Source organism: Hyla sarda, chromosome 2 (assembly GCF_029499605.1).
Source record: "Hyla sarda isolate aHylSar1 chromosome 2, aHylSar1.hap1, whole genome shotgun sequence".
NCBI classification, from domain to species: domain Eukaryota; kingdom Metazoa; phylum Chordata; class Amphibia; order Anura; family Hylidae; genus Hyla; species Hyla sarda.
In genome coordinates this window covers 499,063,581-499,084,898 of record NC_079190.1, presented here as the reverse complement: position 1 = coordinate 499,084,898, position 21,318 = coordinate 499,063,581, and the positions used below count along the sequence as shown (strand labels likewise).

Sequence of the window (21,318 nt, the reverse complement as noted above, 5' to 3'; positions counted from 1 at the left end):
CGGGAGCCGGGGTGCGCATCGCGAGCGGGCGCTACCCGCATCGCGAATCGCATCCCGGCTGGAGGCGGTATCGCAGCGCCCCGGGTCAGTGGATCTGACCGGAGCGCTGCAGTGAGGAGAGTGTAGCGAGCGCTCCGGGGAGGAGCGGGGACCCGGAGCGCTCGGCGTAACACATACATAACCAGGGTCACATTGCCATCTAGTGGTGTGTTGGGAGCAATTACACCACTCAATGTCTCCCCTTCACAACACCGCCATCTAATGGGCACTTTTAGGTACTGGTCTCCTTTCACATTTATGTACTACAATACTGCCACCTAATGGTCTTTTTAAGGTACTGATTTTCATTCATTCTTTTAAGTTTTTTATGAGATTTTTATTACAATTATCACAAATTTTCTATCCTTTTATTAATTATATTTTTAGTCCATAAATTTACTGCATCTATTGTACAAATATTGTACGTGAGTGTCAAGTTTACCCCAGTAACACGTAGCAATGACACGTTGTTTTCCGGTTCCCCGGAAGTGGTCATCAAATCTCTTACACTATAAATGTAACCGTATTTCATTGTACTGTATGCCTGACGAAGATCCCGGTTCGGGATCGAAACACGTTGCCAATAAAGAAGTTTATCTCCATCCTTGGGTACCAGCGCCTTCTTAAGAGGAATCTATCCACGTATTTCTTCCCATTGCTGATTACCGGACTGACGGACGTCAAACCGGGTGGTTCCTCGTGGCAGCGGTTTCCCTTGATTTCTACGCTACTATAGGTGTTGTGCTCTAAGCGCAACACCTAGGGGTAAGAACCCATCTTTACGTTACACCTTCATTATCATCAAACGGTCCTCACTAGGGGCGCACCTCTTGTTGTTTTTTTCTCGTTTTTTATTATGCAATGAACAATGACAGTCTCAGGCAAACAGTCTCTATAGATCTCAATGACTGACAATTGTTGCGGACCTTGAGTGATATTAGAAGTCTCTGAATTTTGGGTAGTTATTGCAGATCCGTCCGGATTTAGTGGATAGATAAGGTCCGGTGATCCTGCAGAGTGCATAGGGATTGATACACTCAGTAATTAGAAGTTATCGGCCGTCGCCGCAAGGTTCAGGCCTAGACTCACAGATCTCAGCAGTGCAGATGCTTCTTGCTTGCTTGCACAGGAACAAGAGAGCGAGAAGATGGCTGCCGCTCCCTTATATGGGCAGGGGGCGGGGCTAATCCCATTGGTCTGAACATCTGTCACTCACTGTTACACAGTGTGATGGGATCAACTACGTCACAGGGACCTCCAAAGGTCCTCAAGCAGAAATACCATAGAGTTCTCCTGATCACATAACCCGCAGGTCCTGCTACGCTATGGCAAGGTAATTAACTATTTATTTACAGTTATACAATCCTATAGACATAAATCCCAAATGGTTACTGGATAGTTACTATCTGGATAAGAGGTGACTAGGGGTGAACTAGACAATTGGGACCCCGAGGTCCTTGGGACTCTGGCTATGGGGACCACAATTGAAGGTACCGGATAGTATACGGTACCGGGACACCACAGGAGTATTAGTCAGAACTAGTTGTTCTGCTGCTCTTAGAGCTCCGTTAGCAGGAGGATACAGAACAGTGGGTGATGCGGCTATGGTAGTTTAGCCCCTTAAAGGCCCGACCATTTTACACCTTAAGGACCAGAGCGTTTTTTGCAATTCTGACCACTGTCACTTTAAACATTAATAACTCTGGAATGCTTTTAGTTATAATTCTGATTCCGAGATTGTTTTTTCGTGACATATTCTACTTTAACTTAGTGGTAAAATTTTATGGTAACTTGCATCCTTTCTTGGTGAAAAATCCCAAAATTTGATGAAAAAAAGGAAAATTTTGCATTTTTCTAACTTTGAAGCTCTCTGCTTGTAAGGAAAATGGATATTCAAAATAAAACATTTTTAGGTTCACATATACAATATGTCTACTTTATGTTTGCATCATAAAATTTATGAGTTTTTACTTTTGGAAGACACCAGAGGGCTTCAAAGTTAAGCAGCAATTTGGAAATTTTTCACAAAATTTTCAAACTCGCTATTTTTCATGGACCAGTTCAGGTTTGAAGTGGATTTAAAGGGTCTTCATATTAGAAATACCCCATATATGACCCCATTATAAAAACTACACCCCCCAAAGTATTCAAAATGACATTCAATAAGTGTAGTAACCCTTTAGGTGTTTCACAGGAATAGCAGAAAAGTGAAGGAGAAAATTCACAATCTTCATTTCTTACACTCGCATGTTCTTGTAGACCCAATTTTTGAATTTTTGCAAGGGGTAAAAAGGAGAAAATTTTTACTTGTGTTTGAAACCCAATTTTTCTCGAGTAAGCACATACCTCATATGTCTATGTTAATTGTTCGGCGGGCGCAGTAGAGGGCTCAGAAGGGAAGGAGCGTCAAATGGTTTTTGGGGGGCATGTCCCCTTTAGGAAGCCCCTATGGTGCCAGGACAGCAAAAAAAAAACACATGGCATACCATTTTGGAAACTAGACCCCTCAGGGAACGTAACAAGGGGTAGAGTGAGCCTTAATACCCCACAGGTGATTCACGACTTTTGCATATGTAAAAAAAAAAAAATGTTTTACCTAAAATGCTTGGTTTCCCAAAAATGTTACATTTTTAAAAAGGATAATAGCAGAAAATACCCCCCAAAATTTGAAGCCCAATTTCTCCCGATTCAGAAAACACCCCATATGGGGGTGGAAAGTGCTCTGCTGGCGCACTACAGGTCTCAGAAGAGAAGGAGTCACATTTGGCTTTTTGAAAGCAAATTTTGCTCTGGGGGCATGCCACATTTAGGAAGCCCCTATGGTGCCAGAACCGCAAAAAAAAAAAACCACATGGCATACCATTTTGGAAACCAGACCCCTCGGGGAACGCAAAAAGGGGTAAAGTGAACCTTAATACCCTACAGGTGTTTCACGACTTTTGCATATGTTAAAAAAAAAAATTTTTTTACCTAAAATGCTTGGTTTCCCAAAATTTTTACATTTTTAAAAAGGGTAATAGCAGAAAATACCCCCCAAAATTTGAAGCCCAATTTCTCCCGATTCAGAAAATACCCCATATGGGGGTGAGAAGTGCTCTGCTGGCGCACTACAGGTCTCAGAAGAGAAGGAGTCACATTTGGCTTTTTGAAAGCAAATTTTGCTCTGGGGGCATGCCGCATTTAGGAAGCCCCTATGGTGCCAGAACAGCAAAAAAAAAAACACATGGCATACCATTTTGGAAACTAGACCCCTCGTGGAACGTAACAAGGGGTAATGTGAACCTTAATACCCCACAGGTGTTTCACGACTTTTGCATATGTAAAAAAAAACATTTTTTTTTACCTAAAATGCTTGGTTTCTCAAAATTTTTACATTTTTTAAAAGGGTAATAGCAGAAAATACCCCCCAAAATTTGAAGCTCAATTTCTCCCGATTCAGAAAACACCCCATATGGGGGTGAGAAGTGCTCTGCTGGCGCACTACAGGTCTCAGAAGAGGAGGAGTCACATTTGGCTTTTTGAAAGCAAATTTTGCTCTGGGGGCATGCCGCATTTAGGAAGCCCCTATGGTGCCAGGACAGCAAAAAAAAAAAACACATGGCATACCATTTTGGAAACTAGACCCCTCGGGGAACGTAACAAGGGGTAATGTGAACCTTAATACCCCACAGGTGATTCACAACTTTTGCATATGTAAAAAAAATAAAAAAAATTTTTTACCTAAAATGTTGGTTTCCCAAAAATTTTAGATTTTTAAAAAGGGTAATAGCAGAAAATACCCCCCATAATTTGTAACACAATTTCTCCCGAGTACGGCGATACCCCATATGTGACCCTAAACTGTTGCCTTGAAATACGACAGGGCTCCAAAGTGAGAGCGCCATGCGCATTTGAGGCCTGAATTAGGGACTTGCATGGGGGGGGACATAGGGGTATTCTACGCCAGTGATTTCCAAATAGGGTGCCTCCAACTGTTGTAAAAGTCCCAGCATGCCTGGACAGTCAGTGGCTGTCTGGTAATACTGGGAGTAGTTGTTTTGCAACAGCTGGAGGCTCCGTTTTGGAAACAGTGGCGTACCAGACGTTTTTCATTTTTATTTGGGAGGGGAGGGGGGCTGTGTAGGGGTATGTGCATATGTAGTGTTTTTTACTTTTTATTTTATTTTGTGTTAGTGTAGTGTAGTGTTTTTAGGGTACAGTCACACGGGCGGGGGTTCACAGTAGTTTCTCGCTGGCAGTTTGAGCTGCAGCAGAAAATTTGCCTCAGCTCAAACTTGCAGCCGGATACTTACTGTAATCCTCCGCCCATGTGAGTGTACCCTGTACGGTCACATTGGGGGGGGGGGGGGGGGAGAAACATCCAGCTGTTGCAAAACTACAACTCCCAGCATGTAGGGTCTCTAAGTGCATGCTGGGAGTTGTAGTTTTGCAACAGCTGGAGGCTCCGTTTTGGAAACGGTGGCATACCAGACATTTTTCATTTTTATTGTAGGGGTATGTGTATATGTAGTGTTTTTTTTACTTTTTATTTTATTTTGTGTTAGTGTAGTGTTTTTAGGGTACAGTCACATGGGCGGGGGGTTCACAGTAGTTTCTCGCTGGCAGCTTGAGCTGCAGCAGAAAATTTGCTGCAGCTCAAACTTGCAGCCGGATACTTACTGTAATCCTCCGCCCATGTGAGTGTACCCTGTACATTCACATTGGGAGGGGGGGGGGGGGGGGGAACATCCAGCTGTTGCAAAACTACAACTCCCAGGATGTACGGTCTATCAGTGCATGCTGGGAGTTGTAGTTTTGCAACAGCTGGAGACACACAGGTTGTGAAACACCGAGTTTGGCAACAAACTCAGTGTTTTGCAACCAGTGTGCCTTCAGCTGTTGCAAAAGCTACAGCCCCCAGCATGTACGGACAGCGGAAGGGCATGCTGGGTGTTGTAGTTATGCAACAGTGGGAGGCATACTACTTTGGCTGGGGATGCTGGGGATTGTAGTTATACAACAGCTGGAGACACACTGGTTTGCTACTTAACTCAGTGTGCCTTCAGCTGTTGCAAAACTACAACTCTCAGCAGTCACCGACAGCCAACGGGCATGCTGGGAGTTGTAGTTATGCAACCAGCAGATGCACCACTACAACTCCCAGCATGCACTTAAGCTGTTTGTGCAAGCTGGGAGTTGTAGTTACACAACAGCTGAAGGTACACTTTTCCATAGAAAGAATGTGCCTCCAGCTGTTGCAAAACCAGCTAGTAATTCCGGGTCACCGGGTCACTGGAGACCCGATTGACCCAGAATCGCCGCAGATCACTGGACTGAATTGTCCAGCGATCTGCGGCCATCGCCGACATGGGGGGGCATAATGACCCCCCTGGGCGATATGCCGCGATGCCTGCTGAACGATTTCAGCAGGCATCGGGCACCAGCTCCCCTCCGGCTAGCGGCGGGGGGCCGGGAAAGGACAGGACGTACTCCTACGTCCTCGGTCCTTAAGGACTCGGAAACGGGGGCGTAGGAGTACGTCCATTGTCCTTAAGGGGTTAAAGCACCTAACGACAGGGCTGGGTCACTGCAGGACCTCACTGTCGATGGTGGTGAGTTTCTGGTTGCTGGCTCTGTGCACACCAGAAGCGGGAATCAGGAGAATAACATTATAACATGGCGTCATCCTGTGGCCTGCACTGATATTTCATATGGCAAGGGCTGACATTGCACACTAAGGCAGTGAGGCCGATGGATGACATATTACTTCTTTTTCTGGATGGGTCCTCTTTGTGATTCTGTCTGCTGCACTGTGAATTTAGTGTGATATTGTGGTGACGGGGTGGTGCTGGTGATAGTGTAGGGTATATTGGTGTTAACCCTCAAATGTCATTGTTACGCCGAGCGCTCCGGGCCCCCGCTCCTCCCCGGAGCGCTCACAGCGTTCTCCTATTTGCAGCGCCCCGGTCAGACCTGCCGACCGGGTGCGCTGCGATAATGTTCCCAGCCGGGATGCGATTCGAGTTGCGGGACGCGCCCGCTCGCATCCCGATTCGCTTACCAGACCCGTTACCCGTCTGTGCTGTCCCGGCGCGCGGCCCCGCTCCCTAGGGCGAGCGCGCGCCGGGTCTTTGCGATTTAAAGGGCCGGTGCGCCACTGATTGGCGCATGAGGTTTTAATCAGTACCGTCACCTGTGCACTTCCCTACTTATACCTCACTTCCCCTGCACTCCCTTGCCGGATCTTGTTGCCATTGTGCCAGTGAAAGCGTTTCCTTGTGTGTTCCTAGCCTGTGTTCCAGACCTCCTGCCGTTGCCCCTGACTACGACCCTTGCTGCCTGCCCTGACCTTCTGCTACGTCCGACCTTGCTCTTGTCTACTCCCTTGTACCGCGCTTATCTCAGCAGTCAGAGAGGTTGAGCCGTTGCCGGTGGATACGACCTGGTTGCTACCACCGCTGCAAGACCATCCCGCTTTGCGGGGGGCTCTGGTGAATACCAGTAGCAACTTAGAACCGGTTGACCGACACGGTCCACGCCAATCCCTCTCTGGCACAGAGGATCCACCTCCAGCCAGCCGAATCGTGACAGTAGATCCGGCCATGGATCCCGCTGAGGTCCCACTGCCAGTTGTCACTGACCTCACCACGGTGGTTGCCCAGCAGTCGCAACAGATAGCGCAACAAGGCCACCAGCTGTCTCAACTGACCGTGATGCTACAGCAGCTACTTCCACAGCTTCAACAATCATCTCCTCTGCCAGCTCCTGCACCTCCTCCGCAGCGAGTGGCCGCATCCAGCCTCCGTTAATCTTTGCCGGACAAATTTGATGGGGACTCTAAATTTTGCCGTGGTTTTCTTTCACAATGTTCCCTGCATTTGGAGATGATGTCGGACCAGTTTCCTACTGAAAGGTCAAAGGTGGCTTTCGTAGTCAGCCTTCTGTCTGGTAAGGCCCTGTCATGGGCCACACCGCTCTGGGACCGCAATGATCCTGTCACTGCCTCTGTACACTCTTTCTTCATGGAGATTCGAAGTGTCTTCGAGGAACCTGCCCGAGCCTCTTCTGCCGAGACTGCCCTGCTGAACCTGGTCCAGGGTAATTCTTCTGTTGGCGAGTACGCCATCCAATTCCGTACTCTCGCCTCCGAATTGCCTTGGAATAACGAGGCCCTCTGTGCGACCTTTAAAAAAGGCCTATCCAGTAACATTAAAGATGTGCTGGCCGCACGAGAAATCCTTGCTAACCTGCATGAACTTATTCATCTTGCCACCCGCATTGACATACGTTTTTCCGAAAGGCGTCAGGAGCTCCGCCAGGATATGGACTTTGTTCGCACGAGGCGGTTTCTCTCCCCAGCTCCTCTCTCCTCTGGTCCACTGCAATCCGTTCCTGTGCCTTCCGCCATAGAGGCTATGCAAGTTGACCGGTCTCGCTTGACACCTCAAGAGAGGACACGACGCCGCATGGAGAACCTTTGCCTGTACTGTGCCAGTACCGAACATTTCTTGAAGGATTGTCCTATCCGACCTCCAGGTCAGGAAAGACGCACTCTGACTCCGCACAAAGGTGAAACAGCCCTTGATGTGAACTCTGCTTCTCCACGTCTTACGGTGCCTGTGCAGATTTCTTCTTCTACCTTCTCCTTCTCAGCTATGGCCTTCTTGGATTTCGGATCTGCAGGAAATTTTATTTTGGCCTCTTTCATCAACAGGTTCAACATCCCGGTGACCAGTCTCGCCAGACCCCTCTACATCGCCTCTGTTAATAATGAAAGATTGGACTGTACTGTGCGTTACCGCACGGAACCCCTCTTAATGTGCATTGGACCCCATCACGAAAAGATTGAATTTCTGGTCCTCTCTAACTGCACTTCGGAAATTCTTCTTGGTCTACCGTGGCTTCAACGCCATTCCCCAACCCTCGATTGGACCACCGGGGAGATCAAGAACTGGGGTACTACTTGCCACAAAAACTGTCTTAAGCCTGCTCCCTGTACTGTCAGTCAAGACCCTGTGGCCCCTCCGATATCTGGTCTCCCCAAGGCCTATCTGGATTATGCTGATGTTTTTTGCAAAAAAACAAGCAGAGACTTTGCCTCCTCACAGGCCTTATGACTGTCCTATTGACCTCCTCCCTGGTACTACTCCACCCCGGGGCAGAATCTATCCTCTTTCTGCTCCGGAAACACAAGCCATGTCGGAGTACATCCAAGAGAATTTAAAAAAGGGGCTTATCCGCAAGTCTTCCTCCCCTGCCGGAGCTGGATTTTTTTTCCTTTCCAAAAAAGACGGCTCCTTATGCCCTTGCATTGATTAACGTGGACTTAATAAAATCACGGTAAAAAAAACGCTATCCCCTACCTCTTATCTCGGAACTCTTTGATCGCCTACGAGGCGCCCACATCTTTACCAAGCTGGACTTAAGAGGTGCATATAATCTCATCCGCAGCAGGGAGGGGAACGAGTGGAAGACCGCGTTTAACACCAGAGATGGACACTTTGAATATCTGGTTATGCCCTTTGGGCTTTGCAACGCCCCTGCCGTCTTTCAAGACTTTGCAAATGAAATTTTTCGTGATCTTCTATATACCTGTGTTGTGGTCTACCTAGACGATATTTAGATTTTTTCGGCTAACCTAGAAGAACACCGCCAGCATGTCCGCATGGTTCTTCAGAGACTTCGGGACAATCAATTATATGCTAAAATGGAAAAATGTCTCTTTGAATGTCAATCTCTTCCCTTCCTAGGATATTTAGTCTCTGGCCAGGGACTCCAAATGGACCCAGATAAACTATCAGCCGTGTTGGATTGGCCATGCCCCTCTGGACTCCGTGCTATCCAACGTTTTTTGGGGTTTGCCAATTATTACAGACAATTTATTCCGCACTTTTCCACTATTGTGGCCCCTATCGTGGCCCTAACCAAGAAAAATGCCAACCCTAAGTCCTGGTCTCCTCAAGCGGAAGATGCATTCAATCATCTCAAAACTGCCTTTTCTTCTGCTCCCGTACTCTCCAGACCTGATCCATCTAAGCCCTTCTCGCTGGAGGTAGATGCCTCTTCGGTAGGAGCTGGAGCAGTACTCCTACAAAAAAAATTCTTCCGGACATGCTGTTACTTATGGTTTCTTTTCTAGGAGCTTCTCTCCGGTGGAGAAAAACTACTCCATTGGTGATCGAGAACTACTGGCCATTAAATTGGCGCTTGAGGAATGGAGGCACCTGCTGGAGGGATCCAAATATCCAGTTATTATATACACTGATTACAAGAATCTCTCTTATCTTCAATCTGCCCAACGGCTGAACCCTCGCCAGGCTAGGTGGTCGTTGTTCATTGCCCGTTTTAACTTTGAAATTCATTTTCGCCCTGCTGACAAGAACATTAGGGCTGACGCCCTCTCTCGTTCTTCGGATGCCTCTGAAGTGGAAGCTTCCCCGCAACACATTATTCCTCCGGACTGTCTGATCTCCACTTCTCCAGCCTCCATCAGACAAACTCTTCCAGGGAAGACCTTCGTCTCTCCACACCAGCGCCTTGGGATTCTCAAGTGGGGACACTCCTCACACCTCGCAGGCCATGCTGGCATCAAAAAATCCATCCAGCTCACCTCTCGATTTTATTGGTGGCCTACCCTGGAAGCTGATGTTGTTGATTTCGTGCGTGCTTGTACATTCTGTGCCCGGGACAAGACCCCTCGCCAGAAGCCTGCTGGTCTCCTCCATCCTCTGCCTGTTCCTGAACGACCATGGTCTCAGATTGGTATGGACTTTATTACTGACTTACCTTTATCCCATGGCAACACAGTTATTTGGGTGGTCGTTGATCGATTCTCCAAGATGGCACATTTTATCCCTCTTCCAGGCCTTCCTTCTGCGCCTCAGTTGGCAAAACAATTTTTTATACACATTTTTCGCCTTCACGGGCTTCCTACGCATATCGTCTCGGATAGAGGCGTTCAATTTGTGTCAAAATTCTGGAGGGCCCTCTGTAATCAACTCAAAATCAAATTAAACTTCTCGTCTTCTTATCATCCCCAATCCAATGGGCAAGTGGAAAGAATTAATCAGGTCCTGGGTGACTATTTGCGACATTTTGTTTCCTCCCGCCAGGATGACTGGGCAGATCTTCTACCATGGGCCGAATTCTCGTACAATTTCAGAATCTCTGAGTCTTCCGCTAAATCCCCATTTTTTGTGGCGTATGGCCGTCACCCTCTTCCCCCCCTTCCCACTCCCATTCCTTCTGGTTTGCCCGCTGTTGATGAGGTGACTCGGGACTTCTCCACCATATGGAAAGAGACTCAAAATTCTCTCTTACAGGCCTCATCCTGGATGAAAAAACATGCCGATAAGAAAAGAAGAATTCCCCCCATTTTTTCTCCCGGAGACAAAGTATGGCTCTCCGCCAAGTATGTCCGCTTTCGTGTCCCCAGTTATAAACTGGGACCACGTTATCTTGGTCCTTTCAAAATAAAGTGCCAAATCAACCCTGTCTCTTACAAACTCCTTCTTCCTCCTTCTCTCCGTATTCCCAATGCTTTCCATGTCTCTCTCCTTAAACCACTCATCCTTAACCGCTTCTCTCCCAAGGTTGTTGCTCCCACTCCAGTTTCCGGGTCTTCTGACATCTTTTCGGTGAAAGAAATTCTGGCATCCAAGACGCTCAGAGGTCAAAAAAATTTTTGGGTTGATTGGGAGAATTGCGGCAAAGAGGAGAGGTCATGGGAACCTGAGGACAACATCCTGGACAAGAACCTTATCCTCAAATTCTCAGGTTCCAAAAAGAGGGGGAGACCCAAGGGGGGGGGGTACTGTTACGCCGAGCGCTCCGGGCCCCCGCTCCTCCCCGGAGCGCTCACAGTGTTCTCCTATTTGCAGCGCCCCGGTCAGACCTGCCGACCGGGCGCGCTGCGATAATGTTCCAAGCCGGGATGCGATTCACGATGCGGGACGAGCCCGCTCGCGATGCGCATCCTGATTTGCTTACCAGACCCGTTCCCCGTCTGTGCTGTCCCGGCGCGTGCGGCCCCGCTCCCTAGGGCGCGCGCGCCGGGTCTTTGCGATTTAAAGGGCCGGTGCGCCACTGATTGGCGCATGAGGTTTTAATCAGTACCTTCACCTGTGCACTTCCCTACTTATACCTCACTTCCCCTGCACTCCCTTGCCGGATCTTGTTGCCATTGTGCCAGTGAAAGCGTTTCCTTGTGTGTTCCTAGCCTGTGTTCCAGACCTCCTGCCTTTGCCCCTGACTACGATCCTTGCTGCCTGCCCTGACCTTCTGCTACGTCCGACCTTGCTCTTGTCTACTCCCTTGTACCGCACTTATCTCAGCAGTCAGAGAGGTTGAGCCGTTGCCGGTGGATACGACCTGGTTGCTACCGCCGCTGCAAGACCATCCCGCTTTGCGGCGGGCTCTGGTGAATACCAGTAGCAACTTAGAACCGGTCCACCGACACGGTCCATGCCAATCCCTCTCTGGCACAGAGGATCCACCTCCAGCCAGCCGAATCGTGACAGTCGTGACCCCAGGGTGCGGTTTCCTCAATGTAGTAATCCTACCCCCAACCATCCCACAAACGGCAGGGAGAAATAACGGAATGTCCACAGCAGATTTCATGAAGTAAACTTGAAGTAACTTTACTGTATATTCTATGCAACGGCATGGAACATAACAGTCTTTGAGAGAGAGAACAGTGATACAGGTTCCTCACAGGTTTGCTGGGACTACTGGATCAATGAGCTTTGTTTTCTAGCCACTGTGCTACTATTTTTAGGAGATTTGAGCTTCTAGTAGTCACACAGGATTCAGTGATTTGAGCTTGAGTAACTCATGTTTAGTGGCTGCAGATTCTTAGGCTTTGGGCCTAGCTTGAATTGATGATTTGTGCTGAGATTAGTGCTGCTTGCTAGACCGGCAGGAAGAGAGAGAATTTAGTGGCAGCAGCCCCTTATATATTAAGGCTGTGGAACAAAACTCAATGGTCATCAGAACCTGTCAGTCCTGACCCAGTGAACTCTGGGTATCACATGACCCAAAGGTCCTTAAACCATAGTACAATTAATTTAAAGGCACTTGACCTCTAAGGTCCTATACAGAGGTATTCCTATATAACATATTAAATATACATATTTATACATTAAATACCATTTATATGAGGCGACTAGGAATTAGTCCTAAAGGAGAGCCCTATTGTCATGGAGGGACTCTGGCTGAGGGGACTTTAGACAAAGGGACAGGACCAATACTGTATGCTGTGTGGTGCCAAGGGTGTAGTGTAAGGTAGATGCGGGCAGATGTTATGGCCCAAGGGGCAGGTGGAATTAGCCCATTCTGTCGTGATGCCAGGGCATGGTTTACCTAAACCCCCTGAAAGGTTGTACGGCTGATCCTAGGTTTGGCAGGGGCAATAAAGAGTCCAAGGCTAGATAAAAAAAAAACAGTAGCTTTACTGAGGTTAGACAGATGGTACAGTCTATGCAGTTCAGCCAAAATCCCAGAGAGGTGGCCAGTGACACAGGGGGACCTCGCAGGCTTGCTGGAACTTGCAGTGACTTGACAGACTATAATGCAGGCCACGGTGACTATAGGTGACTTGACTTGAGATGGTGACAGATAGTAGGGATGAAGACTTGCTGACTTGTGGCTGCAATTTAGGCTTGAGGCCTCCAATGGCTGAACACAGGCTCTGGAACACTTGACTGCACTGGACCTCAGCAGACAAGAAGAGGAGATAGATTACAGCTCCTCCCCTTGTTATATAGGGGGCTGTGCAAGTAGCCCATAGACCACCTGGTGGGTCACCTGGTCACTGGGTGTTCTCTGGGTAATGAACATGTGATACAAACATGTGACTAACAATTAAAGGTACATTACTCTTAACATATACAAATGATGTACATGATGGGGAAATGCTGCAGGAGAGCCCTGGGGGACATGCAGGGACTCCGTCTGACAGGAGGACAGTAGGGAGCCACATCCTGTACTGGGACATCACACTGCACTGTGTATCTATATTCCCCTTAGTGGGATACTGTATGCTGCCCGGTGTATATATTCCTCTTCAGTGTGATACTGTATGCTGCAAAATGAAAGAAGCGATTTGATTGGTTTGCTATTTGCAACTGGGCAACTTTTTCTTTGCACAGGTTTTGATAAATCTCCCCCTTTGTATCTAATCCCTCCAGTGTGATGCTGTCTGCTGCTTACACATGAATCTATGCAATGGTGTTGGCTGGTACCCATACATCTGTGCAATGGTGTTCATGGGGGTATGTGGTGTGTATGGTGTAAATGATGTAATGCACAGTTTGTGATGCCAGGGTAAAGTTACCAAATCGTTCCAAGCTTTAGACAGTTCTCCTGGGCCAAGTGCTGGGGACAATGATAACCACAATGCAGGGTTACAGAAAATCTTTTACTTAGTGACTTGCAATAATACAGGAATAGTTTAAACAGTGGTGCAAAGTCACAGGAATTTGCTGCAAGGATCACAGTTGCTTCAGGGCACTATGTGACTTGTAGTCCTTGCCGATAAATTAGCATCTGATGGGCTTGATATTGTTTCGATTAGACTGGCTTGTACTATTTAACTTCTAGGAGACTTGGGAGCTGACAGACACTAAATCTGCTCTCCATACAGGTATACAGCAATAGGGCTTACCGCCAGGTGGAATCTGTAGATTTTTTGGGACCGGAGCTGCCCGAGGCTTACTTCCTCCTATAATGCTTCTCTTTGGCTAATGGGATCTACTGCAGACCTGCTTCTCTCTGGGATAGATATACTGGTTGTCAAGATCCTGTAGAATGTGACTTTGACAAGGACATTGCATCCGAAATGTGTTAGTCCTGCTTTTATATGATTTTGTATGCTGGAATAGTAATAAAGTAATATTGGATCATCACCTCATGAGCCGGATCGTCTGTGCTTTGATGCTTTAGCCATGGAATAAATTAGTGCAGCAACTGGAATTTTCTTAGGCCTCATATAGTGAGGTATAAGTCCATAGCAGAGGTCCAATGTGACCTCCACTCTCCCTTACAACTAAGTCTGAACTGAACTAACTCCTCCCTATCAAGCAGATTTGGGGGAGGGCAGGGCAGCAGCCCTGGTTGGCTAGACACAAACCAGTCAACCCCTTAGCATCCTCCTGTACAACAGGTTAATCCCATAGGGTGCAGCAGCATGAAAGTGCATGGAAAACATAATACATTACATTTAACAACACAGAACAAACACACTATGTGACATCTACCTGTGGGGACAGGTGTGTTCTACCCCTAGATTTCTTATCCCCGAATCCTGCAGCTGGGGGACCCCCATCTCTGTGCAGCGCCCAATGTTCATTTAGCACACTGGATGCGGGCGGCAGGGGTTGTGATGTCACGGTCACGCCCCCTCGCGTTGTCACTCCATGCCCCCTCAATGCAAGTCTATGGGAGGGGACGTAGCGGCCGCCATGCCCCCTCCCATAGACTTGCATTGAGGGGGCATGACGTGAGGTCACAAGGGCGTGGCTGTGGCGTCACGACCCCTGCTGCCCGCTCAAAGCGTTGAGAACAAAATGTCCTGAACGCTGGGGCAGTACCCCTTTAAGCTTCATGTTCTTTTCGTTTCATGGTTTTCAGAGGTATTCTGCTTACATAGTAGTCAAAGCCTCATTTAATTTAGTTTTATGTCTTCCTGGACAATAAAATAATACATATACTTGCTTTACTCCAGTTGCATCCCATTAATCATCACATTAATGTTCAAGTAGATGTACTCCATACCTGCTGTCTATAGTCATCAGGATGTTGCTATATATCTACTGTCACGTTTTCATGTTCTTAGGCTGTCACGAAATTAGGCCTGGTACTATTTTTAGGATGTCACTTTATTGTTACTTTCATTTACTCTGTACGCAGGGCTCAGGTAATCCCTTTACCATCATTTTACTTTTGTTTCGATATTACCCGTTGGTAATGCCTGGTTCCTGTATTTGACCTGTTACGTCTACAGGTTTAAACATCTTTTCAGCCACTCTCATCTTAAGGTTGACGATGAGATTATTAGTTATATAGATTATTAGTTATGTTCACGTGGGGATCAGATGGCAATATTTACAGGGTTGTTGGATAACAGTTACACGTTACACCTGTAGATTAGGCATAATACCTTGAACAATCCGGGGAGGTTATCGCTACTGACGTGAATTTTTGCCACTCTAGTCATTGGTTACATGTTAGGGTACTACACATGTTCTTGGGTGCCTTCCATTAACCTACTCTTGCAGTGGTCTTTGCCATTTACACTTTAGGAATTTTACAAGTAACAGACTTGTGCTTTGTTACTCTTAGAGAAGACATATGGATGGTCAGTGTTCAACATCATGTCACTATGCATGTCAGGCGCAGTTATTGGTAGTTAAGTAGGTTACTACTTGGTAAGGGTACCAAATGAGCAGTTGGATGTTCTCACCACATCAACACCTGATAGAACATGGTCAATTTTCAAGAAACAGCCGTTTCATTGCCGGTAGCTATACATTGAGGGGCATTCTATCCACTCAGGGTAAACCATGGTCATACCAGGTCAAGTTGCCACAGAAGGTCGGGTAGCACCCTCCACACCTCATGGAGTGGCACGTTTTAGAAAGTTCGGTTGATGGGGATGTCGGCATCAGTTTCAGCATCTTGTGATAATAATGAGGGTTATGTTGGGGTCAAGGATGTATACAAACTATCCTACCGGTTGATTTTTGCCCACATTAGGCATATTTACTCTATGGCAGCTAGTGCTCAATTGAAGCCGCTTTGCTCTATGGGTAAGTCTTTGTTCTGCAGGGGTTCCTTACTCTAAAGGTATGTCACTTGGTATGTCACGTTTGGTTGCCCTGACCACAAGTTGTACTTTTTAAAGGCATCATGTTGAAGTACAAATTACTTTCTCTTGTTTTTATTTATTTATTCATTTTTTATTTTTTGTTTTTGTTGGGAAATACTGCTGTTGAGTTTTTTGTTTATTTGTCTATTTTTACTATTACAACTAAATGAGATCATTTTATAGTTCAGGTTGCTACGGACAGGATGATGCTATATATTACATTTTTTTTAATTTTTTTTAATATAATAATCTTTTTGTACTTTTTATTAGTCCCATTTTACTAGTACAATCTCTGGATCGCTCACATACTATAGTGCAGTGTATTATCCTGTCAACATAAAGCTGACAAGGGAGCCATCTGGCCCAGCTGGAAGCTGAAGTAAGAGCAAATACCTGGCATACCTGGTAGCCCTCTGCCATGGAAACCCATCCCCGTCCTGGCATTTGTGTTGCCTGGGTGCCAATGGCGGTGACAGGTTTCCAGAAACTACTTTGATGCCGCAATCACAATATCACCACGGCATCTAATCCAGTGTTTTCCCCAGATACATTAGATGGTAAAATCAAGGCTGCTGTTAACCCCTGGACAACAATCACCCTGTAGTGTTAAATGACTATGAAGCGGGTGCAGGAGAGGAGCTGCGCTCGCTTTAAAGGGGGTGAGGGCCTGCTACTATCAGTAGCCAGGACCTCACTATTGACAACACACATCGGTGGTCAATGCCGATCATGGGGATGAAAGTTAAAGTAAAACATCTTGGTAGCTCAGTGGCGCTCATTGGATCCCTGGGATGTGATCGTGGGGGTCCTATGAACTAAAATCGTGACAGAGAGTCCCTTTACCGGCCTTCAGCTGCCGGATCCACATTGCAGTGATACAACCTGGGAGAGCCAGGCTGTATCAGTGGAGCACCAATTTCAATGTTCACTGCTATGCCCTATGGGGATGTAAATTGTGAAATAAATAAAAAAATAAAAAAAAGTGTTTCTAAAAAATGATATAAAAAAACAGCAAAAAAAAACCACCCTTATTTTCCCATTTTATTAAAAACTAAATAAAAATAAAAAAAAACATATTTGGTATTGCCATGTGCATAAATGTCTAAAACATTACAATATATTGTTTACGACCCATACGGTGAACGTCATAAATGTAAAAAAATAGATTTTTTGTCACATAGTAATATATACCGTATTTTCGCCCTATAGGACGCACCGGCATATAAGACCCACCCAATTTATAGGTGCAAAATCTAAAAAAATAAAGATTTTGAACCCAATAGTTGTCTTCAACCTGCGAACCTCCAGATGTTGCAAAACTACAACTCCCAGCATGCCCGGACAGCCGTTGGCTGTCCGGGCATGCTGGGAGTTGTAGTTTTGCAACATCTGGAGGTGCGCAGATCGATGACCACTGCATAGGAGGTAATACTCACGTGTCCCCGCCGCTCCGGACCCGTCACCGCTGCCCTGGATGTCGCTCCATCGCTGTCGCCGTGTCCCCGTCGCTCCGGAACGTCTCTGCTGCCGGCCGGGTATCCTCGCTCTCCGTCGCCGTCATCACGTCGTTACGCACGCCGACGCACATACGCGACGATGTGATGACGAGGAAGGAGAGCGCCGGCCATACAGGGGATCCCTGAACGGAGAAGACACCGAGGAGGCAGGTAAGGTCCCTCCCGGTGTCCTGTAAGCACTAACCCGGCTATTCAGTCGGGCTGTTCGGGACCGCCGCGGTGAAATCGACTGAACAGCCGGGTTAGTGTCACTTTCCCTTCAGACTCGGCGGTCAGCTTTGATCGCCACGTCTGAAGGGTTAATACAGGGCATCACCCCAATTGGTGATGTCCTGTATAAGCCGCGGGTCCCGGCCGTTGATGGCTGCAGGGACCACCGCGATAGGTGTGTATTCGCCGTATAAGACGCACCGACTTTTCCCCCCCCAGTTTTGGGGAAGAAAAAGTGCGTCTTATATGGCGAAAAATATGTTATATCTATAAAAAAAAAAAAAATTTTTAAATGCCATCAAAACTAAAATTGCACCAATTAAACTACAGACCACAAGAAATTAGCTCCTATACAGCCCTGTAAACCGAAAAGTAAAAAAGTTATAGGGGACAAAAGAAGAAGAAGAAGAAGACAATTTTAGGCATAATGGTGCAAAAATGAGACCCCACAGACTTTTGTAGACAGAAAAGTAAAGTTATAAAGGTCAGAAAAGGGTAATTAAAATATTTTTTTCCTAGAAAATTTAACTTTTTTTTTTCTTCATATTTGTGGGAATAATAAAGGATGTAATTACAATTGGTTTTGCAAAATACAAGCCTCATATGGCTCAGTGGCTGGAAAAAATAAAGAGTTATGGCTCTTAAATGGCGACAAGGAAAAACGTAAAAATCCAGGGTTGTTAAAGGGTTAAACATGTTATACTCCAATTGTGTATAGTTATATCATTTTGAATGGATTTTTATTTTAAGGATGGATCCCTTAAAAACTGTTTTGGGAACAACACCTCAAAAGTAAAGCTGCGCGTAATGTACTGAGGAACAATTACCAGGGTGCTTTGTTGAAAATCTTGTGATATACAGTGATCCCTCAACTTACAATGGCCTCAACATACAATAGTTTCAACATACAATGGTCTTTTCTGGACCATCGTAACTTGAAACCAGACTCAACATACAATGAATGTACAGACAGTCCAGATCTGTGAATGGTGTCACAACTGGAGGAACTGACCAATCAGAATTGGCATTTTACTGGTAAATCACCTGTATTACTGAAGTGCATGCACTGACTGGCTGTCTGGTAGCGCCCCCTACAGTACAGGGAGGAACTACAAGTTCTGTACTACTCCTTACCTGTGCCAGGGTTAGCTGCTCCTTTGGACACCAAGTAAGGGCGGCTCCATTTGGGACACTGTGTGTACTGTATAGGACCCTGAAGAAGCTCCTATCCTCTACATAGACCATTGTTTCCCAACCAGGGTGCCTCCAGCTGTTGCAAAACTACAACTCCCAGCATGCCCGGACAGCCAACGGCTGTCCGGGCATGCTGGGAGTTGTAGTTTTGCAACATCTGGAGGTCCGCAGGTTGAAGACCACTATTGGGTTCAAAATCTTTATTTTTTTAGATTTTGCACCTATAAATTGGGTGCGTCCTATACGCCGGTGCGTCCTATAGGGCGAAAAATATGCTATATATTACTATGTGACAAAAAATCTATTTTTTTACATTTATGACGTTCACCGTATGGGTCGTAAACAATATATTGTAATGTTTTAGACATTTATGCACATGGCAATACCAAATATGTTTTTTTATTTTTATTTAGTTTTTAATAAAATGGGAAAATAAGGGTGTTTTTTTTTTTTTGTTTTTTTATATCATTTTTTAGAAACACTTTTTTTTATATATTTTTTTATTTCACAATTTACATCCCCATAGAGACCATTGTTTCCCAACCAGGGGGCCTGCAGCTGTTGCAAAACTACAACTCCCAGCATGCCCGGACAGCCGTTGGCTGTCCGGGCATGCTGGGTGTTGTCGTTTTGCAACAGCTGGAGGCTCCCCGGTTGGGAAACACTGACCTAGACAGTGATTACAGCTCCCAGCAGATCTTTATTACTTTTATATGTAAGGATTTGCTTTATCTCTATTAGTTATCTACTTATTCTTCTTTAATCCTCCTTTTTTCCCATTTTTGGATGACATTTTGGAGGCTTCAGAACCAATGACCAGGTTTCCATAGAGTTCTGGTCTCAACATACAATGGTTTCAACATACAATGGTCGTCCTGGAACCAATTAATATTGTAACTTGAGGGACCACTGTATAGGGTTGTTCCCAAAAGACGACCTTGAACTAAGTCTTATTTACTAGCAGCTGCTGACTAAGCCTGAGGAGCAATATCTGTGGTTACAAAAAGATTTAAAAACTTTTCATATTCCCTTTTTTTGACAAATACGTCTGGTTTCAGTTTCGCCGTGACTCTGCGATCTCTTCCTCTTACCTTTGAGGCAATCGTGCTTCATCTAGATGCCTTAAAAAGTCTAGAAGCACGAGCCTATAGAGTTTACAGTATATTTTATAGTGACTGTGCAAAAAGCTAGACCAGACACTAGACCGTGTACAGACAGAGGAAAACAATAGCAAAGGAGATACAGCGATTGGCACTAGCGATGAGCGGCATATGCCCTATTCGAATTCGCGATATTTCACGAATATGAGGACGAATATGAGGACGAATATTCGTGAATAGTGTTGAGCGGCATAGGCCATATTCGAATTCGCGAATATTCGCGAATATATGGACGAATATTCGTCATATATTCGCGAATATTCGCATATTCGTTATACCCTCGTTTTATTTTCGCATATGCGAAACTTCGCCCATGCGAAAATCCACGTATGCGAAAATTTTCAGATGCGAAAATTAACATAAGCGAAAATTCGCATATGCGAAAAGTAGCATATACTAATTTTCGCGCATGCGAATTTTCGCACGCCAGTCTCACACAGTAGTATTAGAGCCTTCTTTCTTTGCACCACACAAGCTGGAAGCAGAGAGGGATGATCACTGTGATGTGTACTGTGGAAAAAAAAAAAAAAAAGAATATTCGTAATTACGAATATATAGCGCTATATTTGCAAATATTCGCGAATTCGCGAATATGCGATATTCGCGAATAAAATTTGCATTGCGAATATTCGCGAACAACACTACTGATCAAGGCAGCATTAACACTAGATTATGTATTTGCTAGGGTGGCATTAACACTAGACTACAGGCTGAGCAGAATTAACCCTAAATTCTCTACTGACTAGGGGCAGCATTTACACTATACTGTGCACTGACTGGGACAGCATTTGCACTAGATTGTGTACTGACCGAGGTAGAATTTATAGTAGACTGTGCATTAACCAGGGGACATTTTTACACTACTGTGTGGACTGACCGGGGGAAGCATTAAAGGGGTACTCCCGTGGAAAACTTTTTTTAAATCAACTGGCGCCAGAAAGTTAAACAGATTTGTAAATTACTTCTATTAAAAAATCTTAATCCTTCCAATACTTTTTAAGGGCTATATACTACAGAGGAAATGCTTTACTTTTTGTATTTCTCTTCTGTCACGACCACAGTGCTCTCTGCTGACATCTGCTGTCCATTTTAGCAACTGTCCTGAGCAGCATATGTTTGCTATGGGGATTTTCTCCTGTTCTGGACAGTTCCTAACATGGACAGCAGAGGTCAGCAGAGAGCACTGGGGTCATGACATCAGAGAAATCTAAAAAGTAAAGCATTTCCTCTGTAGTATACAGCCCCTAAAAAGTACTGGAAGGATTAAGATTTTTTTAATAGAAGTAATTTACAAATCTGTTTAACTTTCTGGCACCAGTTGATTTAAAAAAAAAAAGTTTTCCACTGGAGTACC

At 45.7% G+C, this 21,318-nt stretch overlaps 1 protein-coding gene across 5 annotated transcripts in view; it reads left to right on the top strand.

Annotated features, from left to right (window-relative positions):
- Window positions 1–21,318, top strand: part of LOC130358108 (cell surface glycoprotein CD200 receptor 1-B-like) — a 75,123-nt gene that overhangs the window by 38,009 nt on the left and 15,796 nt on the right. Inside the window, exon 1 of one of the 5 annotated variants that reach the window (XM_056560934.1) lies at window positions 13,195–13,289. The exons of the other annotated variants lie outside the window; for them this stretch is intronic. Within the exon in view, the coding sequence (XP_056416909.1) occupies window positions 13,238–13,289 (52 nt within the window). The 5' untranslated portion in view covers window positions 13,195–13,237. Of the gene's footprint in view, window positions 1–13,194; window positions 13,290–21,318 lie in introns of those variants that run through there. 5 annotated transcript variants of the gene reach the window in all.